The 18,609-nt window shown below is 45.9% G+C and overlaps 2 protein-coding genes across 2 annotated transcripts; one reads left to right on the top strand and one right to left on the bottom strand.

Annotated features, from left to right (window-relative positions):
• Positions 1-5,819: 5,819 nt before the first annotated feature.
• fibina (fin bud initiation factor a) lies at positions 5,820-7,838 on the top strand. The gene has a single exon (XM_083545703.1). It carries the CDS (start codon positions 5,877-5,879, stop codon positions 6,567-6,569), a length of 693 nt encoding a protein of 230 aa, XP_083401829.1. The 5' UTR covers positions 5,820-5,876; the 3' UTR covers positions 6,570-7,838.
• Positions 7,839-13,641: 5,803 nt separating this feature from the next.
• On the bottom strand, positions 13,642-17,811 carry tmem276a (transmembrane protein 276a). The gene is made up of 4 exons (XM_083545762.1): positions 16,895-17,811; positions 15,632-15,745; positions 14,996-15,133; positions 13,642-14,430 (listed from the first exon to the last, which is right to left on the bottom strand). Exons 1-4 carry the CDS (start codon positions 17,271-17,273, stop codon positions 14,183-14,185), a joined length of 879 nt encoding a protein of 292 aa, XP_083401888.1. The 5' UTR covers positions 17,274-17,811; the 3' UTR covers positions 13,642-14,182.
• Between the last annotated feature and the right edge of the window lie 798 nt (positions 17,812-18,609).

Here is an 18,609-nt window from a genome sequence, read left to right as displayed (position 1 = left end):
TGTTGTCACAACAGATAAAATAAATTAAACTAGTCATTAAAGAATTTGTGTTTATGATCAGTGGAGTATTGGTTTATTCTTATCACTTTTCAATTAATTGGTAATGTTTCATAGTGACCTTTTGTAAATGTTTTCACAGAATCCACTACTCATTGTTATTTCTGCCACTGAAACTGCTGGGGATGGGTTTATTTAATGCATACCAATAAATACAAATTATATGGAGGAAAAACAATAAATTATATGACATTATGGTTAGCATTTCTTCTTTTGTTCAATAATGTTTCTCACTCCAATCTCTATAATGGTTAGTTTGTTTAGCTTTTTGCGGTAATTTGGAAGTGTACATAATTTAACATTTGTTTGAGTTTAGCATTCTAACTCACTTTGACCTAATTGCATTTTAGGCATAGCATTTTCATCGCCTGCCATTTAAATTTAGCAATCATGTAGTGCTCTACAAACTATTAGTATTTTTCTATACAGTTGATTTTGTAATCTCATTGTCAGGGATTCACCCTGCCACGCCCCCCTCTGTAGCTGTCAGGGATTCACCCTGCCACGCCCCCGTCTGTAGCTGTCAGAGATCCACCCTGCCACGCCCCCCTCGATAGCAGTCACGCTGCTTCCCAAGATTACCGACAGCTGTGGCTCATGAAAGATCAGACTACATAAACTCACGTTCTTGAGTCACAGGCTGTCGGTCGTTATATTGTCAAGCTGGACAATCGCGTGGCTGCTCGACCGCCGGCTGTATATGCGAATTCCACTTCCAACTTGGATTACTCATTGCCGAAGGCTTTATGGATTATGCTTGGGACATTCAAACTCATAGCGGGCAACGCGTATCGAGCGGATGTCTTTGTTTGTTGTTTTCAACGGCTTATGAGTGTTTTTGTGTTGTACGGTTGTTAAAAATAAAAGGACAATGATCGGACTATATCGGCTTCCGCGTCTGCAGCCTGACAGAACGACCGACCTATACCAAACGCGGATTCGCCATTCCGCGATTCCGACCGCAACGGATCGGCAGCTGAACCCGGCTTCGGATTTCCTCCGGAAGCTCAGTGCCGCTTCTCGCGGTTCAGATCCACAGAAGCCGGATCATGAGAGCGCGGCTGCGCCACGCCCCTCAGAGAGCGCGAGGGGATTACCGGCTCGTTACTTGGGGAAAAAAGACGAATTGGGCGGATTTCTGCAAGGCATCGGCGAGTATGTGGCTGTTAACATTTCCCGGTTTCCTTCCGAACGAGCCAAGATTGCCCTCTGTATTTCCCTCCTGTCTGGAGAAGTTCTTGCCAAAGCCAGCTCACTATGGAGCGCCAAAGGGGGCAAATTCGGCTCACTCGCCGAATTCAGCGGGCTGCTTCTGGGGAAGTTGGGGATAGAGGCGGTGGATCTCCACTACAGTCCCCTTGAGGAGGAAGGTGCTCCATTCCAAGGTTCTCAAGAGCACGCGGCTCCGTGCCGGATCTCCCATGAGCCTGCAGCTCAGCCCCAATGTTTTGATGAGAGGGCTGCTTCATCTCAGGGTCTCTACCAGCGTGCTGCTGTGTTCCGGGGTTCTCGTGGACGCACCACACCATCTCCGAGCGTCGGCGAGCACACCATGCCGTCACAGAGCTTCTACAGGCGTGCCGCTCTGTTCCGAGGTTCCCGTGGGCGTGCCACGGCGCCACAGTGTCCCCAGGAGCGTGCTTTCCCGCCACAGAGTCTTCACGAGAGCGCCGCGCCGCCACAGAGTCTTCACGAGGGCGCCGCGCCGCCACAGAGTCTTCACGAGGGCGCCGCGCCGCCACAGAGTCTTCACGAGGGCGCCGCGCCGCCACAGAGTCTTCACGAGGGCGCCGCGCCGCCACAGAGTCTTCACGAGGGCGCCGCGCCGCCACAGAGTCTTCACGAGGGCGCCGCGCCGCCACAGAGTCTTCACGAGGGCGCCGCGCCGCCACAGAGTCTTCACGAGGGCGCCGCGCCGCCACAGAGTCTTCACGAGGGCGCCGCGCCGCCACAGAGTCTTCACGAGGGCGCCGCGCCGCCACAGAGTCTTCACGAGGGCGCCGCGCCGCCACAGAGTCTTCACGAGGGCGCCGCGCCGCCACAGAGTCTTCACGAGGGCGCCGCGCCGCCACAGAGTCTTCACGAGGGCGCCGCGCCGCCACAGAGTCTTCACGAGGGCGCCGCGCCGCCACAGAGTCTTCACGAGGGCGCCGCGCCGCCACAGAGTCTTCACGAGGGCGCCGCGCCGCCACAGAGTCTTCACGAGGGCGCCGCGCCGCCACAGAGTCTTCACGAGGGCGCCGCGCCGCCACAGAGTCTTCACGAGGGCGCCGCCACAGAGTCTTCACGAGGGCGCCGCGCCGCCACAGAGTCTTCACGAGGGCGCCGCGCCGCCACAGAGTCTTCACGAGGGCGCCGCGCCGCCAAAGAGTCTCCAGGAGCATGCTTTCCCGCCACAGAGTCGTCACGAGAGCGCCGCGCCGCCACAGAGTCTCCAGGAGCATGCTTTCCCGCCACAGAGTCGTCACGAGAGCGCCGCGCCGCCACAGAGTCTCCAGGAGCATGCTTTCCCGCCACAGAGTCGTCACGAGAGCGCCGCGCCGCCACAGAGTCTCCAGGAGCATGCGTTCCCGCCACAGAGTCGTCACGAGAGCGCCGCGCCGTCACAGAGTCTCCAGGAGCATGCTTTCCCGCCACAGAGTCGTCACGAGAGCGCCGCGCCGCGCCGCCAGAGTCTCCAGGAGCATGCGTTCCCGCCACAGAGTCGTCACGAGAGCGCCGCGCCGCCACAGAGTCTCCAGGAGCATGCGTTCCCCCTACAGAGTCGTCACGAGAGCGCCGCGCCGCCACAGAGTCTCCAGGAGCATGCTTTCCCGCCACAGAGTCGTCACGAGAGCGCCGCGCCGCCACAGAGTCTCCAGGAGCATGCTTTCCCGCCACAGAGTCGTCACGAGAGCGCCGCGCCGCCACAGAGTCTCCAGGAGCATGCTTTCCCGCCACAGAGTCGTCACGAGAGCGCCGCGCCGACACCTCCGGTCACAGAAGGCGAAGTGACTCCTCCAAATCCCTCTCCAGACGACGCCCCATCCCAGAGCCCCTTCCAAGGCGACATCTCGCCCACGGAAAGCTCCGCCCAGCTCCAGGTCCCTCCAGAGAGCTCCGCCCAGCTCCAGGTCCCTCCAGAGAGCTCCGCCCAGCTCCAGGTCCCTCCAGAGAGCTCCGCCCAGCTTCAGGTCCCTCCAGAGAGCTCCGCCCAGCTCCAGGTCCCTCCAGAGAGCTCCGCCCAGCTCCAGGTCCCTCCCGAGAGCTCGTCTCCGCTCCAGGCTCCTCCCGAGAGCTCGTCTCCGCCTCCGAGCGACCCCACGAGCTCGTCTCCGCTTCAGTGTCCCAAAGAGAGCTCCACTGATGTCGTGGACCTCCAGGCGAGCCCTTCTCCGCTCGTGGATCTCCAGGCAGGCTTCACCTCATTTCCAGGCTGCTCAGTAGGCTCCGATCTGCTCCTAAGGGTCCCAAGGAGCGCCCCTACGCCCAGGGGTTTCCCTGTGCACTCACCCCGGCTCCAGGACTGCGAAAGGGAAGTTGAACCGCTGTCCCCGGGTTCCACCGACGGCGACGGCTCGCCCCCAGCGCCCGCAGGAGGCGACGTTTCGCCCCCGGGCTCCACAGAAGGCGACGTTTCGCCCCCGGGCTCCACAGAAGGCGACGTTTCGCCCCCGGGTCCTCTTCAGGGCGAAGGATCGCATCCAAGCTCCACGCAGGGCGAAGGATCGCATCCAAGCTCCACGCAGGGCGAAGGATCGCATCCAAGCTCCACGCAGGGCGAAGGATCGCATCCAAGCTCCACGCAGGGCGAAGGATCGCATCCAAGCTCCACGCAGGGCGAAGGATCGCATCCAAGCTCCACGCAGGGCGAAGGATCGCATCCAAGCTCCACGCAGGGCGAAGGATCGCATCCAAGCTCCACGCAGGGCGAAGGATCGCCCCCGGGCTCCACGCAGGGCGAAGGATCGCCCCCGGGCTCCACGCAGGGCGAAGGATCGCCCCCGGGCTCCACGCAGGGCGAAGGATCGCCCCCGGGCTCCACAGAGGGCGACGTCTCGCCCCCGGGCTCCACAGAAGGCGACGTCTCGCCACCGGGCTCCACAGAAGGCGACGTCTCGCCACCAGGTCCTCTTCAGGACGACAGATCGCCCCCAGGATCCCCGCATGGCGACGTCGGTCCTCCAGGTCCCTCTGACGGCGACGTCGGTCCTCCAGGTCCCTCTGACGGCGACGTCGGTCCTCCAGGTCCCTCAGAGGGTGGTACGACGTTCCTGGTCTCCGCCTGGGATGTCCTTCACTCCCCGGTCATTGTCATGGTTGGCGTCCAGTTCCGGTTCCCCGCCATGGAGGTCGCTCCGGCTCCAATCCCCGCCAGGGGCTTTACTCAGCCTCCCGTCAGCACCGAGGGCGTGGCTCCGTTCCGGATCCTCCTGCAAGGTGTTGTCCCATGCCGGCTCTCCGCAGAGGTTGCTCCCAGGCGTCTAAGGAGGCCTTCCTCGGAGTGCCCTGGCCCGCCTGGCATAGGTGGGTTTTGGGGCGTCAGGTGTCGCCCCTGGAGGGGGGGGGGTACTGTCAGGGATTCACCCTGCCACGCCCCCCTCTGTAGCTGTCAGGGATTCACCCTGCCACGCCCCCGTCTGTAGCTGTCAGAGATCCACCCTGCCACGCCCCCCTCGATAGCAGTCACGCTGCTTCCCAAGATTACCGACAGCTGTGGCTCATGAAAGATCAGACTACATAAACTCACGTTCTTGAGTCACAGGCTGTCGGTCGTTATATTGTCAAGCTGGACAATCGCGTGGCTGCTCGACCGCCAGCTGTATATGCGAATTCCACTTCCGACTTGGATTACTCATTGCCGAAGGCTTTATGGATTATGCTTGGGACATTCGAACTCATAGCGGGCAACGCGTATCGAGCGGATGTCTTTGTTTGTTGTTTTCAACGGCTTATGAGTGTTTTTGTGTTGTACGGTTGTTAAAAATAAAAGGACAATGATCGGACTATATCGGCTTCCGCGTCTGCAGCCTGACACTCATACTGAGGCCTTATATAATTTCTATACCTTACTTAGATATTTTCTTTAAAATTTAACTTTCCACCAGCACTTTCCAGCTTTCAAAGATAATCTACCATATTGTCCAGCTCAGCTTGTGTTGTGGGGGTCCCTGGACAAAGTGTTATTGAAGAGTTGGAGGTTTTGATGCTGTTTTCCCCAATCTGTCACACAGTCATTTAGGTTTGTTGCTGACACTTCCTTTTAGATACCCTACATTTTGTGGTGTCTGGTCTCACCGGGTCAGTTTATTCCCAAGACTCCCTTGTACTTATAATGTCACCTGAACACTGTGCCTAAAGCCTCTGCAGTGTTCATAAAGACCATCATGCTCACACTGATCATTATCAATTTACAGTCAATTATATCCCCATTTTTTATCAGTTTTCTCTCACATGGAGATTGATTTCCTTGTTACTCTATCCTTGGACTTGGTCATTAGGAATTAGAATCCAGATTTTTGTAATGGTGCCTTGTCTGCAGTTGGAAGTACTTTAGAGTTAAAACTGAATGTAATAGCTGGTCACACTAAACTGGATTTATCTAGCAGAGGTGTTTAACACGGCTTATTCAATGTCCAATTAGTGAGTCCTTAACAGCATTTTCAATAAGGTTAAGGTTTTACTTGTGGATAATAGTGAGAATGTATTGAGACGTGGATTTATTGTGTGGGAGCATGAATCTGTGGAGTGGCAGTAAAATGAGAGAGAGAGAGAGAGAGAGCGAGGTGGGGATTAGGGGGGTGTGTGTGTGTGTGTGTGTGCTGTAATATGAGAGGAATATGGGAGTGAAAGGCTTTGGAGTTCACACTGCCATCACATCACTCTCTGCTCAGCACGCGGCGGTAACCATGCTGCCTGTGTTCCAGCCGCTCGCTTTAGCCCTACTCTCACTGCCCGTTTGTAGCGCAGTGTATTCTGGCCCACTTCAGGCCGAGATATCGAACGGCACCTTTCACCACTTCTTCGTTCCCGACGGCGACTACGAGGAGACTGAGGACCCGGAGAAATGCCAGATGCTGTTTAAATGGCTGGACCGCGCGCCGTGTTTAGCGGAAGAGGACCGGGATTCGGTTATCCGCGACGACTTCATCATCATCAAGCAACAGGTCGAGGACTCGGCTCGAGTTCTGGAGAGTCTCGGGAGAACTGTCTTATATGACCTGGATGGAGAGGATACGTACAGCAAGTACCTGAGGAAAGAGATCGATCAAATAACTGAGGCTTTTGCCGGTGTCGAGAAATCTCTCGTGGAGCTCGAGGTGAAATTCAAGCAAGGTCAGGAGTCGGAGCAGAAAGAGGAGCAGGAGTTCACTAAAACCCTGCTGAAGCCCATGCAGAGTGTGAGGAGCTCTCTGCAGGAGACAATGGACATCTCCTCTGGCCTCAAGGACAAACACGAGCTCATCTCCCTCATCATTCGCAGCCATGGCACCAGGTTAAACCGACTTAAAAACGAGTACTTGAACATTTAATGATTTAAGAAATAATTTTTTATCCTGGTCATTTAAGCTGCTTTAGACACTAAAAGGTTTGAAGTGATAGTGTGTCATTTTTATAAAAATCTTAACTCAAATAGGAAAGTACAAATATATAGGTTGGGCGGATGTTTCCGAAGACACCTCAGGAAAACGATGTATCTGAACATTGTTAAGGAAGTGACTATCCAAAAAGTCATGAACTGTGGAGACTAAATGGCACTGTGATACCTTGATTTACTGGCTTGTTGAGTTATTGTCATTTAAAATATCCTTACTTGCAACGATTTTGTGTTTTCTGTTATGTTTATAATACGTTTGATTCGTAATCATTACATAACTTTACCAAACAAAACCTGGCAGTGTGGTAAGACGGAGTTTTGTCCGATTCACATATACGGTGTGTTTATTTGACCCAAAGAGGTCGTTTGGGATTTTATTTTACAGAATAAGCTAAGGAGCAGAATCAGTGGTGCTCAGGAAGCTGGTGCAAAGAGAAGGTATTTCCTGTGCCATAGAAAAGTAGCTTCTCCCATTACACCACATGGAGGAATAATCAAACAGAGTAATGTAAAGAAAGTGACCCGTTTTTCCTTTTCCCTTGACCTCAGCAGAGTCTAGACAGTTTCCTCCAGCAAACGCCGCTGCTATGGGATGGTTAACCTGCTGAAATGATCTTCACTCTTTTACTTTAATCAAAACTTCATGCTCATTCCAGACTAAACACCATAATGATGTGCACATGCCCTTGTGCCTATCCATGTTAATGTCAGGAAGTATCGAAGCATTTCCTGCTATGTTATTCTCAAAAAATGTCTGGTTGAATCTAGAAGGAAGATGAAATTGCTGACAGCATAAAGTCAGCAGATTTGGTTTTTATTCACCGGCATCTTAAGTCTGTCCATCTGGATGTAATTTCTGGTTGCGAAACAGAAGAAAATGAATATGGTAAATAACGTGCTTAAACGCTTTAAAAGAAATGGGAACGGCAGAAGAAAAATTGACTATAAATGTGATATATAGTTCTTAATAATGTTTCTTAAGGGTTCTCTGGATGGTTAAGGGTTAAGGGCATCTACTTTGAGCAATCACTGACTAGGAAGAAATATACAGTATGACACGTACAAAGTTGTCTAATCCTTCTCTTTTTAACTTTGTTTGATAAATCAAGTCTACAAAAAACAGTAGTTATGGTGGAGTGATTTTAAATGCTAAATGTCATGTGATTTGTTAAACATAGCCAAATATTTAAAAACTTAATATAGATTTTTGTTTTTTATATCTATTTCATTTGTCTATATTTGCTCTAACTAGCTTTAACTATATGTCTAGATGTTTATATTTATGTGGTTATATTTTGCAAAACCTTGAAGCACTATTCCTGGAAAGAGACAGAGGTACCTCTGTGTGTCTGTGTCTGCATAACTGTATAATGTTTGTCAGAAAGAGAGAGGGTACATGTATAAATATCGTGTGCGTGTGTGCGTGTGTGCGTGTGTGCGTGTGTGTGTGTGTGTGTGTGTGAGAGAGAGAGAGAGAGAGAGAGAGAGAGAGAGAGAGAGAGTCAGGATTCTCAGTATCTTGCTGGTACGCACCAGCCGGTGCTCATCATAACAGCGCCAAAGCGACTCTATAAACATACACCCACACACATTCACAACAAACGAGTCCAGCTACCTCAAGATGAACTGCTAAATGTTCTTTTCTTTACTTTTTATATCTCCATATATCTTTCTAAATTTTCTCAGGTGAATAAATCTCTTTTTAAACATATGTGAGCTGATTAGAGATTATAACTGTCATTTATAATATTATTTTATCAGGGTAATAGTTTTTTCTTGTATAATAATCACTGATATACTCTACAATACAGAAAGAAAAACTGCTGATGTACATATTTTCACACTGATATTTTTTTTAGCATGCACCAATCCTCTGTGTTGGTGTCTTTTCCAAGTTAGTGGCATGACAGTGAGTTGAAACAGGGCTCTGCTGCTGTGTCATGCAGAGATATGGGAGAGGAAACATCCTGTGCATGCAAGTGCCACTGAGCCAGGGCTCTGTATAGACCACAGTCTGGGACTGGGGCCTGAAGGGATAAAGCCCAAGTACACACTAGAAAAAATGGAGCAGAACCTCCCACATAAAAAGTCATATCATGCTGTAACAGAAGAGGAATTGTTTAGAGAGATAAAACACCACAGTAACTGTTGATAGTGAGAAAGTAGGAACACCCAACTCAGCTGAAATCAAGAATGAGGGACAAAAGCGAGCTTGTGAGGAAATCTTGAGAAGCTAAGAAGCGTGATTCTGATTTCCTCTTGTTCCATGTGTTTGCCTCACCTCAAAGCCTTTCTCCCCCAGAGGACCCTAATTCAAACACACTCCACCATCCAGCACTTCACAGTGCAACCCCCCATTCACACATATACTGTATCAGCACAACCCCAACACTCCCAACACTCACATGACTACTAAATGTCAGCGATAAAGTTTAAAATATTGGAATATGATTCTTAATGGGTATTTTTTACTTAAACAACATTTGTTTAATGTCATTTAAATAGAATTTGGCAGAAAAGTATATGGGAGTAGGGGGTATACTGAGACTTCATTGTGGTTAAAAGCATTTTTAACAGAGCACCAGAATGAGCATTATATGAGAAGGTTCCTCTGTGTTTTGACGGATGTTTATAATAAATTTCTCCAGAAGAGAAGCCAGAGAAAATAAAAGTCTAAATGTGTGAGAGTGTTTACCTACAGTACTTATTCAGATCTGACAGCTCTGATACTGTAGCATTGTTATTTATTACTAGTGACCAGGTCAAAAGAGGAGAGGCTTGTTGGGTTTTTACTATTGTCTGGTTTGCTATGTGCTAATGTGACTGATAAAAATGAATGCACTCACATTTCCCAAGTAACAGAAAACACACCCTGTAAAAAACAAACACTGTTTATGGAAATGCCATGATTCACAGTAAATCTTAACCTTAGCTGTTATGTCACAGACAACTGTCATTGCAAAACAAACAACTGTGAAATACCAGAACTTGTTTTACAATCACTTCCTCAAGCAAAATTGAAAGCATACTGAGATAGATATAGGTCATCTGGACATGGACAGATTTTATCTTGAAATAATCAAAATCCAAATAGAAATCTCTCACTTATGTCCATTCTTTGTTTTGATGTAAATAGAGAATCGTTAAATAGCTACGTAAACACATTTCCTAGAATAAGAATAGCCTTTTCCCCAGTAGAACATTAGTCTGAATCTCTCTTACCTGTGTATTTTAAATATATTTTGAGCATCATTAAAAATAGTTTTATCTTTGTTTTGTCTGCCATATGTGTAGTTTATGTGTGATGACTATATACAGAAATGACCTACACAAAGAGCAACTATTGAGTCAGTAGGTAAGATTTGATTTAAAGATCCTAAAGAATGTGTGTTGAATTGCATAAAAATTATACACAAATGTTTTGAACATTGCATGGGATTTACAAAGAATAATTGAATGTCATGTGAAACTTAATGGTGGCCGCCAGTAAACCTACTGTATATTACACAGTGCGGTGTGTAAAAAAGAACTGAGTACAGGAGTGTACCTTGTAATTAAACAAAATGTAAACAAAATGGTTTGTGCAAAAAAGCAATAGCAGCAGAGAACCATGTAAACAGTTTGTAGTAATTAAGAGATATAATATGGTTGGTGCTGAAGACATGGACGTGTGAAGTGAGTACGATTGTGTGTTGAGTTCGGGTTGTACAGATCAGTCACACAGTTGAGTGTGTGTGCATGTGTTCTAGTTCAGTTCTGTGTTGAGAAGCCTGATGCCTTGAGGAAAGAAATTGTTGCACAGTCTGGATGTGGCGGCCCAAATGCTTACGCTTCTCTGATGGCAGTAGGGTGAAGAGTGTGTGAGGGGTGTGTGGGGTCATCCAAAATGCTGTTGGCTTCGCGGATGCAGTGTGTGGTGTAAATGTCCGTGATAGAGTGATGATCTTCTCAGCTGTCCTCACTATCTTCTGTAGGGTCTTGCAATCCAAGACGGTGCAGTTCCCATACCAGGCAGTGATGCAGCTGCTCAAGATGCTCTCAATGGTCCCTCTGTAGAATGTGGTTAGGATGGGGGGAGGGAGATGGGCTTTCCTCAGCCGTCTCAGGAAGTAGAGATGCTGCTGGGCTTTCTTGATGATGGAGCTGGTGTTGAGTGATCAAGTGAAGTTCTCTGCCAGATGAAAACCAAGGATTTTGGTGCTCTTGATGATCTCTACGGAGGATCCATTGATGATCAGTGGAGAATGGTAGCTCTGTCCTCTCCTGAAGTCAACAACCATCTCTTTGGTTTTGTCAATGTTCAGAGACAGGTTGTTCACTCCACACTAGGCTGTAAACCATTGCACCTCCTCTCTGTATGCTGATTTATCGTTCTTGCTGATGAGACCCACCACAATCGTGTCATCGGCGAACTTGATGATGTGATTCGAGCTGTGCATTGCTGCAGCAGAGTGAACAGCAGTAGACTGAGCACACAGCCCTGAGGTGCCCCAGTGCTTAGTGTGGTTGTACTAAAGATGCTGTTTCCGATCTGGACTGACTAAGGTCTCCCAGTCAGGAAGTCCATGATCAGGTTACAGAGGGAGGTGTTCAGGCCCAGTAGGCTCAGCTTCTCAATCAGGTGCTAAGGGATGATTGTGTTTAATGCTGAGCTAAAGTCTAAGAACAGCATTTATACAAATAAGTCCATGTTGTCCAGGTGGGTGAGGGCCAGATAAAGGGTCGTGGAGATGGCATCGTTGGACGATACGCGAACTGCATGGGGTCCAGTGAGGGTGGAAGCTGGGTCTTGATGTGTCTCATGACAAGCCTCTCAAAGCACTTAATCACGATTGGTGAGCGCAACGGGATGATACTCATTGAGGCAGGAGACTGTAGACTTCTTCGGCACAGGAAAAATGGTCGTCATCTTGAGGCACATAGGAACAACGGCACTGCTCAGGAAGATGTTGAAGATGTTGGTGAAGACATCCACTAGCCAATAGACAGATTTTTTTTAAAGGTGAATCTTAAAAAAAAAAGAAAGAAAGAAAGAAAGAAAGAAAGAAAGAAACCAATGAAATGCTGTTTAACATGATACAATTGGTAAATATAAAAAAAGGCAATTTTTGTTAAACAGTGAAACAAAGTTTTGTTGTTAAGCTAAAAAACATAATATGAATGCAATGTTTGATCCCATGTTATTGTGTAGTTTTGTTTTCCCCTTGATTGTCTGGGTTTCCTCTGGATAATCTTGTTTCGTTCCACTGCCCAAAATGTGTTTTGGCTTCCCTAATTTGCCACAGGTGTGTTTAGGGTGTGCTGTGATATACTGGCATCACATCCAGTGTGTATTCCTTCATCAAGCCTGGTGTTCCTGCGAAGAGCTCCAGATCCACAGCAACCCTGACCAGGCTAAAGATGGTACTGAAGTACACAGTGTAGATAGTGTGTAAATACAAATAATGACATAATGAAATAAATAAATAAATTTAACACTACCAGTAATTGAGGTGCAAACATGCCATAAATATTTTATATGAAAGCATTTATGCTGCTGTGCTACTTAATAAGTAATGATTGAAAACAAAATCTTTTTGACCAGATAACGAGCCAAAATCTTCCTAATCCTATTTATTTAAACCTAGTGAATGGTATACATTTTTTTTTTAATCTGGTGGTAAATAAATCATGTACATTTATAACTCTGGAAGAGCTTTGATCCTATAAGGGACACAATCTTTTTAACCAGTCACAGAAAATAATCAGTTTATTGTGGGATTCAGGGTTTCTGTTTTATATTGATTGTTTCACAATAATTCCAGCCTTGGTCAAATGCATGTTGTGTCAGTTTCTTGGCCACACACTCTTGTCGGGGTTCCAATCTGTGGTAAAGTTGAAGGGTAGTGAAAAGGCTCAAGCAGTGGCCGCCATGTTCCAGCTGTTCGCAGAGGGAGCACATGTGGACTTTTTTACAAGGACAAAAATAGATAGAAAGAGCTGGTTGCAAAGCACATTCTTGGTTGTCCGAAATATTTAAAAGCTTTGTAAAACACATTTAACTGAGACTCCACTCTATCCATATTACCATAAAAGTTTATTCACCATTGTAAATGTCCCTCCTATTTTATTTCAATTTTTATGAACCCCCTTTAAGTTTTTTGGGGATTTCTATTATTTCATATTCATATGGTCTTTCATATTGGGACATCATATATTTTTCTTACAGATGTACAAGGACACAATATGTGCTCGATTCATGGTTTGGCATTTATCTTTTTTAACAATTGTACATTTCTTGTTTACAGGATTACATCATTCTCTTCATGATGACAACAAATGCATGATTTAGTTCATTTTTATTAGATAAAAGTCTTGATAAATCTTGTCAAAACAATTCTCGTTTCAGATCCCCATAATACTGCTTTCAATCCCTTTAAATGTTCTTTCATACAAGCCATTTTAAGTCTGTGATATATAGACACACACTGTATCAAGATAAAGGTTCACCTTCACAAAGTTATTTTCCTTCTGTGTTTTTGTACTCTTGCTCTCATTCTGCATTTTTTGCCTTAAGTTGCTGAAACCACAAATGAAATAACATGTACAGGAAGACACTTGAAATAGTGTTTCTTTTGTTTGTTGTTTCTTTTCCTCTTTTCTACGCAGCAGGCAATGCCAAAGACACGCCAAGACATAACATTTTACCTAACTAAAAATTTTCAGATTCTTTAGGGAGAAGAAATAAAGCAATGGGAAGAAGGACAGAAAGACAGAGTAGCAAAAGACAGAGTAAAAGAAAAGGGAAAGGCAGAACAAAGGAATAAAGGGGGAGAGAGAGAGAGAGAGAGAGAGAGAGAGAGAGAGAGAGAGAGAGAGAGAGAGAGAGAGAGAGAGAGAGAGAGAGAGAGAGAGAGATAGAGAGAGAGAGAGAGAGGGAGAGAGAGAGAGAGAGAGAGAGAGAGAGAGAGAGAGAGGGAGAGAGAGAGAGAGAGAGAGAGAGAGAGAGAGAGAGAGAGAGAGAGAGAGAGAGAGAGAGAGAGAGAGAGAGAGAGAGGATTATTATGTGAACAGAAAAACATTTAGAATAAAAGACAATCCCAATGACAGATTTTGGGACTGGATATTGTTCTCAGTTTGTGCTCTTTTCTTTTTTTTATTTTTTATTAATTTCTCGCCAAACACATGGCAGGTTCATTTTTTGTTTCTTCCATATTTTTCCTTTGTTTATTTTCACTGCTCATCATCTTTAAAAACTTTCCCAGGCTGTTATGATTTGAGTTGCACAGGAGCCTGGTGTGACTCATAGAGAATGTATTCGTTGTAAAAGTGTGTGCAAGGGCAAGCGTGCTTAGCTGTGTGTGTGTGTGTGTGTGTGTGTGTGTGTGTGTGTGTGTGTGTGTGTGTGTGTGTGTGTGTCTGCATGTGCTTCTATGAAATTAAATCCTTCAGTCTGTCTTTCCATGACATACATGCACATGATTGTATAGGTTGTGTCTGGCATCCTGTGGTCCGTATTTATATGGGCTATGTACTCATTTGTGTGTGTGTGCGTGCTTGTCAAGTCCATCAAACCATGCCATTCTCCTGCCGTGGTTTGTGTACAGTTGTGGTTTGAGGGCTGTGAAGAGATGGAGCCAGTGTGCAGAGGAATCCTGCTAGCAGTGTGAGGCCCAGGCCACCCCAGGCACTGAACATGGACCAGCCATAGCCATGACTGATGTCTTCAGGCAGCCTGTACAGTTGGCGTGGGTAGCGAGACAGCTCAAAGTTAATCCCAGCCACACACGTGCAGAGAGAGATGATACAGCAGGTTCCTGAGAGGTCAGAGACACAGAGATGGAAAACAGAGGAAAGGTATGCACTTTGTGCTAAGGGGTCACTACAGTACAATGTATAATTTGCATTATAATTATTGACATCTTTACAAATGATGTCCCATCGGTCTAGGTTTTAAAGTTAAAAGCAGTAATATGTATATATCAATTAACACAAGAAAGCCATTTCTAATTAATCTGAAGCTGACAATTCCAGTTATTGTTTTTGGTCAGTATGTACTAGAAATGTCTGTGCTAATACAGCTAATCTAATACTGTTTAAGGTACCTGCTGCATAGCAGGTGTGAATGAGAATAAGTGACAAGCACGTCAACCACACAATGCATCGTGTTGGCCATATAATTTCAGCCAATAGATACAAAGAGGATTGAAATTTACCAGATTTTAAACTGCTTCCCAGAATGTAGTAATTACAGAGTCACTGGAACATCATTGTTATACTACAATAAGTTTGCTTCCCTATGTTGATTTTTGTGTTTTTTTTTTCCTTGTAATGTTCTGCCACCTAGTGGAGCAGTGGAGCATTGATGTAAACAGAACTCACCTCCCATTAGGAAGAGCAGCCCTGCTACATACTGCATCAGCTCGTTGTGTTTACAGCAGCCTAGTACGCCAATGATCCAGCCAAACAGGATGATGGAAACAGCCATGCCTATAAACCCTGCAGTCATCCTCTGCAAATCTGCAGTGACATGTTTACAAGAGAGAAGTTTAGCTGTAAGACTTTTACATGATTGGTTTTCGAAGCAAAAAAGCACTTTATCTGATTTTCCAGCTCAGTAGGAATCTTATCATTGTCCTCATATTTTACACTTTTTCTGAATGAAACAGACAAAAGAATATAAAAAAAGGTACTGCAGATTCATTAAAACAATTGTGTACAATCTGTTGCCAGCATCACATCAGCACTATTTCCCTTTGAGGGAAAAGTACAATTTCTCCCTTTTCTATGGTCCTATTTTTAGATTCTTCAATTGTCTGTGCTTGAGCAGGCATGAAATCAGCCAGGAGGAATGAGCACTTTGAATGGCTGTGGTTAGCAGGAGGAGTGAGAAGTCTCTCCTTCTATTTCATTTCAGAGAAGCCAAGAGTTCTCAGTCAGCTGTTCTTCTGATTTATGTGACTGCATTAGCTGGCCCTGGTCTAGCCAATCAGCCAAATGCCATGGGAGATAACTTACGGAGAGCGTGCCACTCATCTTGCCGTATTGTCTTTGTAATATTCACTGGGAGACTGCGTGGAATATTCACGGAGGAATAATAATATTTCACTGGTGTACAGCGCTGGAGCAAACCTGTGAACAGAAACATATTGATTTTAAGAAACTATGCATTAGTATTCGGCATGGGCAAGTGCAGTAGAGAGATCTAGCAATTGTTGTTTTTAACCTACAGTTTCATTTTAACTCCTGATGTGGTTTTCTGTAATCCTAACCTTAAAGCAGTACCTCGAATATACTAGATTAGCGGTAGAGTTCATAAGTGTTTATTTAGTATGCTTAACTTTAATCAAGAGGTTTTAATTAGACCAAAAGTAATATGACTGAAACTGATCTAAAGAATGAAGTATAATTGCTCAGTTTTTACACAGTTTTGTTCATCAAGTAATGACAGTTTTTGGACCAGTTTTTTGGTACTAAAGACTTAATCTTTTAAAAGTTTTTAACTAATGGAGAACTTGGTCCTAGAAGGTCCAGTGTGTGCATATGTGTGTGTGTGTGTGTGCGTGCGTGTGTGTATATTATCTATGTGTTTTACACTGTAAATTACTCTGAATTAATTATATGGAAACGTTTGAAAGTATATATACCATATTATGGCCTAATTTAAGTGATTGCATTTATGCTAAAAGAAAGTCAAAGGGTTCAAAAGCTTGATTGCTCACCATGTACATGCTCATGCTCTTCTGGATTTAATGGCATCTTCTCTCCTCAAGTTTAAACCACATGAACTCAATATGCAGTGCAATTCTCTGCGTTCTCTGCCTAGTCGATTTTTAGAATTGCTTAAAAAAAAAACAGTGTAGTGCCAGTGTGATAAAAGATGAAGCTGATTAACCGTGAAGCTGTGGTTGCTCTAACTGCATAGATCAGCACCTTGGATAGCGCCAGAGCTCCGTAAAGCCCTGAACACACTATTATTTATCTTTTCGCAGTAACGAACCTGTGTTTAATTTACAACAGAAAGAGTGGTCTAGCATTTATAATGTTAAACTACCACTAACTGTGTAGGCTTACTGTATTCAGTTTATGAAAAATTATGTAGGCGTTGATTTAACACTGGAGCTTTTGCAGGTGTACGTTTGGCCTAATTGTATCACCTCTCCTGTGGTTGTGATTTCCAGTCCCATGTTAATAAGCTGCCTGATCCCTATCGGGACTGGTGTACTGTCATGGACCGATGCACTAATGGTGGCCTTGAATGCCCATCCCAGCAGATCTCACCTTTGAAGATGAGCTCATCGTTCTCCTGGTCGAAACCTTCTCTATGGCATTTCCGCCACAGGCCTGTGGCCGTCGAGTTATACCTGCGACTGCAGCGCGACTCCATGGCCGAGGAGGGCGGCAGCAGATCGCGCCTCGCTCTCAGGATCGCTCCCCCACGCTCAGGCCGCTGGGGCAACATGCGGAGCGGTAGGTTCTGACTGGAAATGTAGATGTAACCTGGGTCAGTTCGCTTGCCCGCGTATTTCTTGCAGCGCTCGCGGTGGCGGCGGGCGTCCGTCTCGTACCAGTAGTCCGTGCTCATGGCTACGGCGAGCAGCGCCAGCGCGCAGAAGGCCAGCAGCAGCCCGCACGCCGTCAGCACACGCATGGTCGCCATATTTCCAGGAAAGATGCGCGCCGCGCGCTTAAAATCCACCGAGCATCATCTTCAGCAGCGCGCCCACCACCAAGTCCAGCGTAGCCCATATCATCTTAAACCAGCCATAGCGGGGGCAGCTAAGCCTGTGTGCGCACGGATCCTGCAGGTCTAGACAGACATGTTGTTTTTCCTTCTCAGCGGTGCTGCTCGCTGTATGGGAAAATCATGATTGGAGAGAGAGCCAATGCGGCGAGTGGAGACTGCTGATGAAAGCGCGTGCGATTCGTCAGAGCATCAGGACGTTCAGTGCACACACAAACACTACGGTTCCCTCTGTCTGAATTCATCACCATCATTTGTAAGATACAATTTGCAACTGAAATGACACGCAAGAAACAGAATCCATATTCTGATGAAAATCTTTTCCTATCTAGAACGGATCCTATTTCCTGCAGCATCACTCGAGCTACCAAGCTTTTTTTTATATCCGAGCTCAGGAATAAACTGCACATATGGATAATTGCACGCATCATTAAGACCTGGTATATCTTTCTGTGAGCAGATGGAGTGGGTGGGTGGGGATTAAGGGATTCCCCAAGGCGTGATCTGTGTACTTTGGCTCTCTTTCTCCATTTTCCCTTGTTTGTTTTCGCCCTTTCTGTCCTCTCCCATTTATACTGGTTGTTTTTTTTCCCCTTTTCTTGTTACCAATAAAAAGAAGTCTATATTACCTGGTGTTTAAAAGATTTTTAAGCATGTAAATCATTTAATGAAGGATTATAAATAATTACATCATCAGTTTGACTAGGACACTAATCTAAATGTATCTAAAAAAATACTATAGAAAAACTGATATTGAAATAATACTAATTACCTTATTTGGCCAGCGGATGGAGACAAAACAGACTCCAGCTGTGTGAAATACTTTATTCACTCTGGCATGTGATATACTGGATCTCTATTCTTAAATCATGATTCATGTGACTATGCTTCCCGACATACCTATAAAATCTCTTTACCATCTATTACTATAATTTTACAAGAACAGTACTCTGGCCCCAGAGCTTCCTAAATTTTAAAGTATGCATTTGTTTTAATTACATTGTTGGCATCATACTGTATTTTTTGGTCCTTTTCCAGTTGTATGTGTCACTACAAACAATAAAGCATTTAATACAAGAGAAGCAAAGAAAACCCACAGTTTCAGAATGCTCAATTCATCAAATGTGTGGATGGATGGATGGATGGATGGATGGATGGATGGATGGATGGATGGATGGATGGATGGATGGATGGATGGATGGATGGATGGATGGATGGATGGATGGATGGATGGATGGATGGATGGATGGAT

The sequence above is a fragment of the Silurus aristotelis genome (genome assembly GCF_946808225.1).
Source record: "Silurus aristotelis genome assembly, chromosome: 7".
Lineage (NCBI taxonomy): Eukaryota > Metazoa > Chordata > Actinopteri > Siluriformes > Siluridae > Silurus > Silurus aristotelis.
The sequence above is the reverse complement of the archived record's forward strand: the minus strand, read 5'-3'. Positions and strand labels throughout refer to the sequence as shown.

Bases quoted from the DNA above. Each gene is read 5' to 3' on its own strand.
- fibina (XM_083545703.1), top strand. From the start codon at position 5,877: ATGGGAGTGAAAGGCTTTGGAGTTCACACTGCCATCACATCACTCTCT.
- tmem276a (XM_083545762.1), bottom strand. From the start codon at position 17,273: ATGGCGACCATGCGTGTGCTGACGGCGTGCGGGCTGCTGCTGGCCTTC. The intron at 15,134-15,631 runs GTAAGTTATCTC...ATGTCACTGCAG, and splicing joins AGATGAGTGGCACGCTCTCC to ATTTGCAGAGGATGACTGCA. The intron at 14,431-14,995 runs GTGAGTTCTGTT...CTGACCTCTCAG, and splicing joins GCTGCTCTTCCTAATGGGAG to GAACCTGCTGTATCATCTCT.